The sequence below is a fragment of the Rhinoderma darwinii genome, chromosome 5 (genome assembly GCF_050947455.1).
Source record: "Rhinoderma darwinii isolate aRhiDar2 chromosome 5, aRhiDar2.hap1, whole genome shotgun sequence".
NCBI classification, from domain to species: Eukaryota; Metazoa; Chordata; class Amphibia; order Anura; family Rhinodermatidae; genus Rhinoderma; species Rhinoderma darwinii.
Window position 1 is genome coordinate 105022941 of NC_134691.1, and position 14791 is coordinate 105037731.

At 43.2% G+C, this 14791-nt stretch overlaps 1 protein-coding gene across 1 annotated transcript in view; it reads right to left on the reverse strand.

Annotated features, from left to right (window-relative positions):
* Window positions 1-14791, reverse strand: part of ENOSF1 (enolase superfamily member 1) — a 64284-nt gene that overhangs the window by 21679 nt on the left and 27814 nt on the right. The window contains exons 4-5 of the mRNA XM_075826370.1: window positions 8687-8773; window positions 6895-6921 (exon numbers count right to left, since the gene is read on the reverse strand). Coding sequence (XP_075682485.1) covers window positions 6895-6921; window positions 8687-8773 — 114 coding nt within the window. The remainder of the gene's footprint in view (window positions 1-6894; window positions 6922-8686; window positions 8774-14791) is intronic.

The following is a 14791-nucleotide window of genomic DNA, read 5'->3' on the forward strand; positions in this document are numbered from 1 at the left end:
TGATAATTTTGTAAAATTAAGAGGTCAGAGTTTTACTGATTGTAACTCATATATGGAACTGCTGCCACCAAAGGGCACAGTACAATTCCTGTAAGATCATGGTGTTACGTGCAGAAGTCTGCAATATTTCCTTACATTGCAGAATCGGATATTCTTTTAATCTTTTCTTAAGCTAAAATTGGTGGTCACGGATTGATGTGTTATTTAAAGTATCTCCACTACAATAATAATCTTTATCGATATGGTGCCAACATATTTCACAGAGCTTTACTATTGGGCATGTAACAAAAAAGCAAGTAATCAACACAAATGAACAAACAATGGGGCAAAAGGATAGTGGTCATTGCCCATAAAAGCTTACAATCTAAATGGAATGTGAGGAGTGACGTAATAAGTGCAAGGTGCTAATTTTGGCCAGGGGACCAGGCCCTTCTGTTGGCAAGGAAAATATATATGAAGCCCCATAGATCCATCTGCCCTCCAATGTCTGAGCCAACATGGATATAATATGCAGAGTGAAAACAGGGTGTAGTGGAAATATCAGTGACCAGGTCAGGCTGTGTACAGGCGATGGACTATGGTTATGTAACCTCCTTGAAGAAATAAGTTTTCAAGGCAAGACATGCTTACAACTAGTAGTGTTAGGAGTCTGATTAGCCAAGGCAGTGCAATCCACAGAATGGGTGCAGCACGGGAGAAGTCCTACAAATTGGAGTAAGGGGATGTAGTAAAGGAGGGTGAGTGTCGTCGGTCATTGACTGAGCAAAGAGCACTAGTGGGTTCATAGATGAAGATGAGAGCAGAGATGTATGATGTGCAGCATTGTGGAGAATTTTGTAGACTAGACTGAATGTTGCCTACAAGAAACAGGTAAGGCTTCGTTCACATCTGCGCTAGGGCTGCATTCCGTCTGAGCTTTCCGTCGGAACGGAGCCCTTATTACAGACACAAATGGAAACCATAGGTTTCCGTTTCCATTACAATTCATTTCAATGGAGACGAATCCGGTGCCAATAGTTTCAGTTTGTCTCCGTTGTGCAAGGGTTCCGTCGTTTCGACGGAATCAATAGCGTAGTCGACTACGACTGAAATCAATGGTGAGGGAAACGGAATCCATTTGTGTCAGTCAGGGTCTTGTTCCGACGGAATGTCGGAACGGGACCCTGGCGCAGATGTGAACGACGCCTAACCAGTGTAACGTGTGACAGAGGTGTTAAAATAACTGCTAGACAAAGAAATCAATCTGGCTGCTGCTTTCACGATGAACTGAAGTTGAGCCAGTTTGTTGATTGAAATGACAATTAGTAGTGAGTTACAGTAATCTAAGTGAGATATGATGAGGCCTGGATTAGGAGTTTAGCAGTGTCAGTGGTGATCAGGGTTGCCTACCGTCCATAAATTCCTGGAAGTTCATAAATATAGGACTTTTTTTTCTAGTGTCCGTAAAAAAAAAGGATTGATGCGTCTCTAGTTGGAGGAGCTTGTACAGATTTTCGGGATTGTAAGAGGTCACAGCACATGCTGCTAATGTGTTCATATCTGTATTTTATGTTATATACATTTATTATCTTTGATTCATTATAGTTTTCTGATTTGTCTGAAAAAATGTAGGCTGTCCATGATTTTTGTATAAACTGTACTGGAAAAAGAAAAAAATCAGGTTGGCAACTGGAGTGTTTTGTGGTAACGTTGTAGTTTGTTTTTATTAAAACTTATTTTTACTTTTTGAGATACAGTTTCTATGTATCCTGGATACATAGAAGCTGTATCCTGCGCTGAAACCTGAATCCGTCAGTTCAGCGGGACTGTTGGCTTCGATGACAGCGAGTCCAGCGTGTCCTCTCACATCTAAGTTATGTACCCGCTGTCGCTGAAGCAGTCAGTCCGCTGAACTGACGGATTCAGGTTTCAGCGCAGGATACAACTTCTATGTATCTAGGATAAATAGAAGCTGTATCTCAAAAAGTAAAAATAAGTTTTAATAATAACAAATTACAAAAGTTGCACAATACACTGTTTTAGTAAAAAATTAAAATAAAGTCTTCAAAAATTACCTGTTCCCGGTACTAATCTACAAATCTTAAATTATTGTACTAGTGTCTCTACTGAAGTTCTACCGTAGCGTTTTCTATTTAGCATTAACTTAAATATATTTCCTTTTTTATTAAGCAATAAAAAGTCTATGTTTAGGTCAAACTGAAACTGATAAGTAAAGAATTTAAAGAGACTGTCACCTCCAAACCTCCACCCCCATCTACAGAAATCATTTAATAGCTTAAAGGCTATGCAAACCTTTGAAAGGCATTTTTTTTTTTAATAAAAAGGTTGATCAGTATGATTGGTGCAACTTTATAAATCATTTTTATTAAAAATTATTTTTACTTTTTGAGATACAACTTCTCTGTATTCTCAATACAGAGCAGCTGTATCGTTCGCTATGACCTGAATCCTGCAATCCCGCGCACCTGGTCGGTCCAGTGTTAGCGGTTCCTGCGTGTACCTGTAATCTATCACATCTAAGTTATGAAGTTAGATGTGATAGATTACAGGTGGATCCTGTGTGTCAGAGACATGCAGGACACGCTGACACTGAACCCGTCAGTCCCGCGGATCTGACGGGAACAGGATTCAGCAAACGATACAGCTGCTCTGTATAGAGAATACAGAGCAGCTGTATCTCAAAAAGTAAAAATAACTTTTAATAAAAACTATTTATAAATTTGCACCAATCACACTGACCGACCTTTTTATTAAAGGGAACCTTTCACCAGCCCATACATGTGCAGCTGAGTGCACCATGTAATAAGCAGGGCTGCACAAACCTTTTTTCACTTTAAACTATGTTTCTAGCCTCCTCCGTTATTTAGATATTGGTGCCGTTATATTTGGCGCCCGATATGCAAATAACCCCCTGAACTGTCAATGGGGCGTGAACTCTCTCATTCTCTCTTCAATTCTCGACAGACAAAGACGACAAGCCTGTTTGATCTCGCGAGAGAGATTACACAGCACAAGCCGCTCTGATACTGTCCGTAGCTGATTGGAAAGTGTCAGAGCGCTAAAGGGGGTTTTACAGAGGACGATTATCGGGCAGACGAGAGTTCATAGAAAGGCTCATTGCCGATAATTGCCCTGTGTAAACAGGGGACCGATCAGCAGATGAACGAGCAAATGCTCGATCATCTGCTGATCGTATCGTTTTAAAAAAGTAAAATATTATCGTTATCAGCAGCACATTTTGGTGTGTAAACAGTGAGACGGGCTGCCGAAATGATAATAATGGATGGGGACGAGCGATCAGAGTAATGACTACTCGTCCCCATGGATAGCACCGTGTGACAGAAGCAAATGAGCCCCGATCAACGATGTCTCGTTGATCGGCGCTCGCTGCATCGGCCGGTGTAAGACGGCCTTAAGTATTACTCGCCCTGCCATTTACGATAAAAGAAACGCCCCAATGACAGTTCAGGGGGTTATTTAGATATCGGCCACCAAATATAACAGCACCGCTATCTAGATAACAGGGGAGGCTAGAAACATTGTTTAAAGTGACACAAGGTTTGTGCAGCAGTGCCTATTACATGGTGCACTCAGCTGCACATGTATGGGCTGGTGAAAGGTTCTCTTTAAAAAAAATAGATAAATATGCCTTTTAAAGAGTTTACATACACTACTGTTCAAAAGTTTAGGGTCACTTAGAAATGTCCTTATTTTTGAAAGAAAAGCATAGTTTTTTTCAATGAAGATAACATTAAATTAATCAGAAATACACTCTATACATTGTTAATGTGCTAAATGACTATTCTAGCTGCAAACGTCTGGTTTTTAATGCAATATCTACATAGGTGTATAGAGGCCCATTTCCAGCAACCATCACTCCAGTTCTCTAATGGTACATTGTGTTTGCTAATGGATGATTAGAAATCACTTGAAAACCCTTGTGCAATTATGTTAGCACCGCTGTAAACAGATTTGCTGTTTAGAGGAGCTATAAAACTGACCTTCCTTTGAGTTAGTTGAGAATCTGGAGCATTACATTTGTGGGTTCAATTAAACTCTCAAAATGGCTAGAAAAAGAGAGCTTTCATGTGAAACTCGACAGTCTATTCTTGTTCTTAGAAAAGAAGGCTAATCCATGCGAGAAATTGCCAAGAAACTGAAGATTTCCTACAACGGTGTGTACTACTTCCTTCAGAGGACAGCACACACAGGCTCTAACCAGAGTAGAAAGAGAAGTGGGAGGCCCCGCTGCACAACTGGGCAACAAGACAAGTACATTAGAGTCTCTAGTTTGAGAAATAGACGCCTCACAGGTCCTCAACTGACAGCTTCATTAAATAGTACCCGGAAAACGCCAGTGTCAACGTCTACAGTGAAGAGGCGACTCCGGGATGCCGGCCTTCAGGGCAGAGTGGCAAAGAAAAAGAAAAGCCATATCTGAGACTAGCTAATAAAAGGAAAAGATTAATATGGGCAAAAGCGCACAGACATTGGATAGAGGAAGATTGCAAAAAAGTGTTATGGACAGACGAATCGAAGTTTGAGGTGTTTGGATCACACAGAAGAACATTTGTGAGACGCAGAGCAACTGAAAAGATGCTGGAAGAGTGCCTGACGCCATCTGTCAAGCATGATGGAGGTAATGTGATGTTCTGGGGTTGCTTTGGTGCTGGTAAAGTGGGAGATTTGTACAAGGTAAAAGGGATTTTGAATAAGGAAGGCTATCACTCCATTTTGCAACACCATGCCATACCCTGTGGACAGCGCTTGATTGGAGCCAATTTCATTCTACAACAGGACAATGACCCACAGCACACCTCCAAATTATGCAAGAACTATTATGGGAAGAAGCAGGCAGCTGGTATTCTATCTGTAATGGAGTGGCCAGCGCAGTCACCAGATCTCAACCCCATAGAGCTGTTGTGGGAGCAGCTTGACCGTATGGTACGCAAGAAGTGCCCATCAAGCCAATCCAACTTGTGGGAGGGGCTTCTGGAAGCATGGGGTGAAATTACTCCCGATTACCTCAGCAATTTAACAGCTAGAATGCCAAAGGTCTGCAATGCTGTAATTGCTGCAAATGGAGCATTCTTTGACGAAAGCAAAGTTTGAAGGAGAAAATTATTATTTCAAATAAAAATCATTATTTCTAACCTTGTCAATGTCTTGACTATATTTTCTAGTCATTTTGCAACTCATTTGATAAATATAAGTGTGAGTTTTCATGGAAAACACTAAATTGTCTGGGTGACCCCAAACTTTTGAACAGTAGTGTAGCTTTAAAAGACACTGAATCCGAATCTGTCATTTTTATGTTTGTACTCCCTTGCATTCCCTGGCTATAAAGCTATGTTCACACAGGGCGAATACGCTGCGTAAGAGTACGCAGCGTGTCCGCCCTGGTCCTCACAGGGAATTCCGGCCAAAAAAATGCATTGAATTGTGGTGCCGTTTTTCGTCCGGAATGTCCGCTGCAGAAAACTGCACGTTAAAAAAATAAAATAATAATAATTTATATTTACCCTGGAGGTCGGGCTGGATGTAGGAGCACAGAGTTCTGGGTAAGCATAATATAACTTTTTTTTCTAAATTGCGGTTTTTGCGGCAGAATCGCAGCTTTTCCACCGCAAAAATCGCAACATCTACTATATGTTGCAGGTTTTATCCCCCCCCCCCCCCCCATTGAATTCAATGGGAAATACCTGCAAACAAAAAAGCAGCAATTACGCAAGTACAATTGACATGCTGCGGATGAAAAAAAACGCACCACAGGTAAATCCCTGAGCGGTTGTTCCGTTCATCATTTACACAGCATGGGATGAGATTTGTTCAAATCCACTCTGCTGCTACTGTATTATGCTGCGGATTTTTCACAACAAAATACATTGCAGAAAATCTGCAGTATTTATGCTACGTGTGAACTTACCCTAAGGCTACATGCACACGTTGCGTATTTTGCTGTAGAAAAAATATGCACCAAAACCACAGCAATATGCGGGAAATTTGATGCGTTTTTCGGTGCGGTTGTTATGTTTGATGCGTTTTTCGGAGCGTGTACATAAGATTTCCTGGAATCTCATTAACTACGCTGGTACTGTATAACGCTGCGGTTTTGCCGCACGCAAATACGCGCAGCAAAACCGCACGTAATATGCATCTTGTGCATTGACCCTAAGCCTGCAAAAGGGCAATACACTGCATGCTGATGACGAGTCCTAGGTGCTGTCTCCATTATATCGCCGAGATTAAGAGTTCTCTCTATGCATCAGCATGCAGCGCACGGCCCGTTTGCAGGATTACAGTATCGGAAGTGCATGTGAGTAGAAAGATGAAAATTACAGATTAGGAATTAGCGTCTTTTATTATTATAGTTTAGGGTTTTGTTTTTTTTATGTGACAACATATGTACTATTCAACAATCACAATCATACTATTCAACAATCACTAAAAGATCAAGGTTAACTTGACGTCCAAATCAGAAACCCTGAAGCTCAAGGTCGTTTACATGCCATGACATTTCAATCCACCGCAGAACGATGGGTAGTTTAAAAAGTTGTTTGCAAGGATCTGATTTTTTATGAGGACAATCCTCACCGCCGATTGTTTGATTTTTATCCAGACTAGATGAGGAGCATTATTATTGAATAGTGATGGCTCTCACAAGAGTCGTATATACAGTGAGCAGCAATGCCTATTGCAAATGTAAACATCACTACAAACTGCATTTACATGAATAGATCTCACTGACGATGATTTTTACAATGACATTATTGATCAAGGTCAATGATGCTCGATAGTTAGATTTTTTATAGGTGAGTCTGAAATGAAAGAATTGTAACAATTATTGGCCTTTGGATACATACAGTACTGACTAGAAAAAAGGTGCAAACTTACCATATCAACTAACAGCTTCCAGAGAGGCTACAAAATAAAACAAACTCAAAATTAATACATAGTAAATATGTTTCTAGCTTATAATAATACAAAATATTTTATATCTACTGTTTCCTGTGGATGATGGAACAGTATTTACATTTCAGCAAATGTACACGACGTAATATACTTTCCTTCTTTACATTTAAAATGAAGCTCCATCTTAAATTAATATTTGCTATATACAGTAGTAAACCAGTTAAAAATGGAGTATTAATATTCCTTTATTTTGTGTGATGTTATTTGTTAGTTGGTACCGTGTTTATTCTATGCAGCATGGAAAAAAGTCTGTTAGGGCATGCCCCCACGTGGCGGAATTCCTCCGCAACTGTCCGCATCAATGCCGCACCTAATCCGGGTTGCGGATTACGGCTGCCCAAAATGTGCAGTAAATTGATGCGGACTAGCTGCTGCGGACTGCGGGAAAAGTGCTTCCCTTCTCTCTATCAGTGCAGGATAGAGAGAAGGGACAGCACTTTCCCTAGTGAAAGTAAACGACTTTCATACTTACCGGCCGTTGTCTTGGTGACGCGTCCCTCTTTCGGCATCCAGCCCTACCTCCCTGGATGATGCGGCAGTCCATGTGACCGCTGCAGCCTGTGATTGGCTGCAGCCGTCACTAAGACTGAAACGTCATCCTGGGAAGCCGGACTGGAGACAGAAGCAGGGAGTTCTCGGTAAGTATGAACTGCTATTTTTTTACAGGTTGCTGTATATTGGGATCGGTAGTCACTGTCCAGGGTGCAGAAACAGTTACTGCCGATCGCTTAACTCTTTCAGCACCCTGGACAGTGACTATTTACTGACGTCTCCTAGCAACGCTCCCGTAATTCCGGGAGCCCCATTGACTTCCTCAGTCTGGCTGTAGACCTAGAAATACATAGGTCCAGCCAGAATGAAGAAATGTCATGGCAAAAAAGCAAGACGCATCCGCAGCACACATAACATGTGCATGACAGCTGCGGACTTCATTGTGGAATTTAGAATCTCCATTGAAGTCAATGGAGAAATTCCGCCATGAGTCCGCAACCAGTCCGCCACTGCTCCGCAACAGACAGAGCATGCTGTGGACACCAAATTCCGCTCCGCAGCCTATGCTCCGCAGCGGAATTTTACTCAACGTCTAAACGAACACTTCTAAATTAAAGTGGAAGTCAATGGAGAAACGGCTCCGCTGCGGATTAACGCTGCAGAGTGTCCGCAGCGGAATTCAAGTGCAATTCCGCCACGTGTGAACCCAGCCTTACTGCTGGGACACAATCAAAAAGCAGGCTGATGGCTGCTACTTACAGATTTTATTATGATCAAATCTAAATTATAAGGCCTTGTTCACACAGTGCAGATTTGATTCAGATTTTGCTTGTATTTTTTTAAGCTATAACAAGGAATGGAACCTAAACTAAATACATATATACAGGAAGGCCTTAAAGGGTCTCCTCTCCTGGATCCAATTCTTGTATTGGTTTAAAAAATGCAAAAATCTGCTCCAAAACTGCACTGTGTGAACAAGGCTTAAAAGGAGCCGCACAGTGTGGCTTCCTGCTTGCTACAGATTCCTCGCTGAAGCTTTATAGAACGCTGCTGGACCGCGCAGCACAGACACAAATACCGTAAGAATTACTCATTTTTTGAATACATCTAAAGACAAATTAGTACATTCGACTACATGCAGCAGGTTATCTTTCTCAAGTTATAATTGGAGGTGCACTTTAAAGATAATATTGATGCAGTATGATGTACATTGTATAAATACCTTCCTTTCTTTCTTGGCCCATAAGTCCCACACTGCATTGAGCACTGCAGAAGTAGCTAGCTGTACAACCCCTTTTTCTGGACCAATCTGAAAAAAATGGTAAATATTTCTTGGTTTGAAAGGAAGGACATACATTTTATAATTTCTCAAGTACTATATTGGATATAAAGAGAACCCGGTGCTAGCAATTGGCACATCTAATTGTAAAGGAATACTATGGCGGAGCAGCTCCCTGCTTTGCCATTCACTAGGCTACAGGCCATGTTAGGCCTGCAGCCTATAAGACGTTAGGACGGAATCCCTCCGCAGGCCGGACTACACAAGGGTCCTGTCTCGACTGTAGAGCAGCTCTGTTCATTTCGGGAATGGGACTAGGTGAGTACAATTTTTTTGTGGGGCTGTGTGGCACCATCTACAAGAGGGGGGCTGTGGGTCACTATCTACAAGAAGGGGGATGTGTAGCACTATCTACAGGGGGGCTGTTTGTGGCACTATCTACAAAGTGGCCTGTGTGTGGCATTATCTACAACAGGTCTGTGTGTGGCACTATCTACAAGGGGGCTGTGTGTGGCGCTATCTACATGGGGCTGTGTGTGTCGCTATTTACAGGGGGCAATGTGTGGTGCTATCTACAGGGTACACTGGCACTACCTACATTAGCACTATTTACAGGGGCACAAAGGGAGCATTATTACTGTGTTGGGGCACAAAGGGGTGATGTTACTGATGGGGCACTTTTATTGTGTCAAGCACTAGGGGATAATTATTACCATCTGGATCACTGCGGATTTGTTTAGAGGATGTTGTATAGGTGGGAGGGTGCTGGAAAAGAGATAAACCAACATGTCTATGTGTAAAATTCTGCAGAGATGAGTAGTGGCTGGAATAATCATCACAGTGGTCTGGGCCAGATGGAGAAAAAAGGGAAAGCGAATGACTCTAATCAGAGAAAACATCACCTGTGAGTCACTGGATATAAATGTGCTGTAATCACTTATATTGTCTGCAGAGCTCTTGTGTAGAACTGGCATTTACCACTACATGGTCACTATATGGTAATGTTATTGGTCTTTGTATAGTGGTTATTATTCAGTAACAGCATGGGGGTATTTTTCAGTCACTATGTGCAGTGGTGTAACTACTGCTGTAGTGCCTGCTACAGGGCCCCCGGCATGAGGAGACCCGTGCCGCCTGCGATACGCCCCCCCATATGCCCGGTGGCGCCTCTAGCAGCCGTTATGGCTGCTACAGTGGTAGCGTCACTACTACGGGGCCCGCGCCGCCGAGCCTCTAGCATTTATGGGCTGGGCGGCACAGGCCCCCTCATGCTCGGTGGCATCGCTAGCACTGGAGGGGGCCCCAGTGCTAGTGACAGCCATCCCCTGTTGCAGTAATTGTACCTGCGTCTATAGCACGCAGGTACAAATACATGCATTAGCACTGAATGGCCGGGTACGCTCCGTGCCAACCATTCAGTGCCCTACAATGATGCTGATTGGCGGGGCAAAATGTCTCGCCCCTCCAATCAGCGCCTTTCAACGTGCCGCTTCCGTGGTTGAAAGGCGCTGATTGCCGGGGCAAGTCATTCTGCACTGCCAATTAGCGCCTTTCAACGACGCACCACTTGTGTCGTTCAGCTCCAGCAGATCTCCATTGCCACCGGACGGCGCGGGACCGGGATCAGGGTGAGTATGTCAATTTTTTTTTTCTACTAAAACTGTGAGTGGCATTATCTACAGTGTGGGCTCTATCTACAGGGGTGGGCTATATGTGGGACACTATATACAGGGGTGGGCTAGATGTGGAGCTCTATCTTCAGGGGGGCTATATGTAGGGCACTGTCTACCTGGGTGGGCTATATGTGGGACACTATATACAGGGGTGGCTATATGTGGGGCACTATCTACAGAGGTGGGCTATATGTAGGGCACTGTCTACAGGGGTGGGCTATATGTGGAGCACTATCTATAAGGGAAGCAATATGTAGGGCAGCACGATGGCTCAGTGGTTAGCACTATTGCCTTTCAGCTCTGGAGTCCATATGTGGGCACTATCTACAGAGTGCTGTATGTGGAGCACTAGCTACAGTGGCTTCCATGCAGGGCACTATCTAAAGAGGCTCTATGGGGGTCACTATCTACAGGGGGCTATGGGGGCACTATCTACATTGGGCACGCTGTGTGTGTGTGTGTGTGTGTGTGTGTGTGTGTGGGACACAGTGTATGGTACTATTATAATCAGGGACACAGTGTATGGTGCTATTATAGTTAGAGGTGCAGTGTATGGCGCTATTATATTTAGAAGTGTTGAGAATTTTATCTTCGTTTATAGGTGCAGAAATGTTTTAAAAGTTAGAAGCTGAAGACATCTGAGCGGGGAAAACTGCAGAAATGGGTCGTGCCTGGGATAAATTCATTATAGAGGTCTGGACCAGAGGGAGAAGAAAAGAGAAAGAGAACTAGAATCTGAGATGTCACCGGTGAGTCACTTAATGTAAATGTTTATTCTGCCTCTAACCAGTACTGTAGTTACTGTATGATCTGCAGCAAGATGATGGGTGGCATAATTTTTTTTTTTGTGAAACAGCATTTCCCAGAATATCCTTACCATTGTTCGGGCCATGCCGGGAGCTGTAGTTTTACACCGTACAAACCTATACGGCAGAGGTTGCACTAAATTGAGCTTTATTTGTTCTGGTGTTGTGTGTATATATATATATATATATATATATATGTACTGAGCTTGGTTCTGGGGCTGTATATGTGTACTGAGCTTAGTTATGGTGCTGTATATATGCACTGATCTGGGTTCTGATGCTGTATTTAAGTACTGAGCTTTGTTCTGGTGCTTTATATATGTATGAACTTTGTTCTGGTGTTGTATATATGTACTGAGCTTGGTTCTGGGGCTGTATTTATGTATTGAGCTTGGTTCTGGTGCTGTATTTTTTGTACTGAGCTAGGTTCTGGTGCTGTATTTATGTATTGAGCTTTGTTCTGGTGCTGTATATATGTACTGAGCTTGGTTCTGGGGATTTATATATGTACTAAGCTTGGTTCTGGTGCTGTATATATGTACTGAGCTTTGTTCTGGCGCGTTGTATTTATGTACTCATCTTGGTTCTGGTATTGTATATATGTACACACCTTTGTTCTGGTAATGTATATATGTACTGAGCTTGGTTCTAGTGCTGTATTCATGTACTGAGGTTTGTTCTGGTGCTGTATATATGTATTGAGCTTGGTTCTCAAGCCATATATATGTATGAGCTTGGTTCTAGTGCTGTATTTATGTGCTTAGCTTGGTAGTGGTACTGTATATATGTATGAGCTTAGTTCGGGAGCTGTAATTATATAGGATATATTTCTAATAACAAAATTGCAGGGCAGATGGAATTGTTTTCAGTTCATTGTATATTTAATGGGAACCGGTCTAGTAGTTTTAACCCCTTGAACCGCTTGAATACATGACCATATTGACAATATTTTCAAATGCATGTTTTCTTCAGATGTAGCAAAATCTATAAAATAAACTTTTAAAACCGCTCACACTATATGTTAATTACTCATTAAAGGGTCATGGGGCGGTGTTGCTATCCTGAAGAGCCACATAGTCTTGCCTCCAAACCCACCTTTCCATGTTTGTTTGACATCACCCTGGCTGATACAACTATCTTGAATGCGCCATTGCCTTGTACTACTTGGGGGGTTGTGTGGCACTATATACAAGGGGGGCTGTGTGGCACTATACACAAGGGGGAGCTGTGTGGCACTATACACATGGGAGAGCTGTGTGGCACTATATTCAAGGGGCTGTGTGGCACTACTAAGGGGTACTGTGTGGCACTATCTACTAGGGGGGCTGTATGGCACTATTTACAAGGGGAAGGCTGTGGCTCTATCTACAGGGGGCTGTGTGCGGCACAAGCTACAGGGTCTGTGTGTGGCACTATCTACTAAGGGGGGGGGGCTGTGTTGTGCTATCTACTAAGGGGAGCTGTGTGGCACTATATACAAGGGTGGGGGGCTGTGTGGCACAATATACAGGGGGAGATGTATGGCGCTATATACAGGGGGGCTTTAAGGCGATATCTACAGGGGGCTGTATGGCTCTATCTACAGGGTGACTGTATGCCACTATCTACAAGGGGAGGTGGGGGCGCTATCTACAAGTGGGGTGTGACACTGTCTACAGGTGGGCTGTATGGCGCTGTCTAAAGGGGGGCTGTATGGCACAATCTACAGGGGGCACCATCTATAAGGGGGGCTGCGTGTGGCACCTGGTGGGGCCCAGTCAAGAGTTTGCTATGGGGCCCAGTCTTTCCTAGTTACGCCCCTGAGTAGGTGGTTATGGTGTGGCAGTATTATTTGGACCTTATATTGCATTATTATTGGTCTTCTAATAAATAGTGAGTTGCATTCAGTAACAGTATACAGTTAATATTTAATCTTGTATTGTGGTATGATTTAATAACTGTATATGTATATAGGTTTTTTTTGTGTAAGAGGGGGAACATATGCTTTGGGGCTTGCAACATTCCTAGACGCGCTAGAAATCAGTTCTCTGCATGCCGCCTTCTGAATTGACTGCATTATTGATAAAATAATTCAGCATTTGGTGCCCCACTTTTAACTTTGCCCAGGGCCACACTTTGTCTTAAACCGGCCCTGCCCAGGGTCATACTTTGTCTTAAACCGGCCATGCCGAGGGTCATACTTTATCTAACACCGGCTCTTAAGACAAGGGAGGGATTCCTAAAGTGTCTTAGGAAGATTAGACATACTACTTTCTTAAAAGGAAATAGTTCACCTCTAAATCTGAGTCACTAAGCGAGGTGTCAGAAGAAGAAACCACAATAGTGGGATAGCTAGACTTATCCTCCCTAGATTGAGATGTCTCTCTACGTTCAGCGACCGAGATTGAGGAATGCCAAATAGAGGCAGACACCTCCTTAAAGATGTCAATCTACTGGCCCGTGAACCAGAAGGAAAACAAAACACATTTTTGCCTCTGTTGCTAGGGGAGATTTTTCCATGGTAATACAAATTGCACACATTTGCTCAATACACTCATATGGGGGGATGGTGCTGGCGGATCTGGAGATCTTATGCCAGGATTTCTTTCTCTCTTAAAAGATCCTTATCTTCCTGACTCCTTCACTTGGAGGGCTGGACATCCTTCATGTCTGAGCGAATGGCAGCCAGGCACCACAAGCCACCACACAGAGACCACACGTCATTTTGAAAATCTGCGTGCTGTTGCAAAGGGCGCCAAATACGGGCATAGATGCAGTGTCATGCCCATGGCGGCAGGCCGCCAGGTTTGCTTATCTCCTGACAGCCGTAGCCATGGATCAGTGAGCGCTGGTCCCCATCTCCTCCCTGGACTATAAGAAGGGTTCTACCCCTTCCTGCATTGCCTGAGCGTTGTTGTGATTACCCTATTTTGTCTCTGCAAATGGTCTCCTAAGTGTCTTCCAGTTTCCAGTGTTTCCCTTTCCTGCTACCTGTAACCTGCATCCCGTGCTATTCTGCCCAAGTGCCGTATTGAGTTGGAGTCGTCCTGTTATAGCACGCCTGGTGTCCGCCTGCTGCCAAAGTCCATTCCGAGCCTGCCTCGCTACTGTCTGAGCTACCACAGGTACACCTATACGAACTATAGACTTTGAACAAGAACCTAAGAACGGAGTCAAAACCATGATATTATAGACAAAATAGTACATTTTTATTATATAAGTAACAAAACAACAATGAATATAAATGCTCACATATTAAAATCAAGGATGACTACCACAGTGTGGAAAAAATGGAAGCCAGACACCTGTATATGTTGGGCTAATGTAATGGCATATGCATTAGGTAGATAGTACAAAAGTACATGAATAAGAGAGCAAGCAATTGGTTTTTGCCCTCCCCCAATATATGATATAGTATTTGAAGCAATTTATTTTATTTTGCATTAATCTTAAGGGGTATTCAGGTTATCCTCCGTATTGGTTGCGAACTATAGACTTTGACTTGTGTCCTGTTGGCCAGCTGCCATACCGTTAAGGCGGTACGGCCCAGTGAGTCCACGCACCCTACGTGACAGTACGCTCAGGCCATG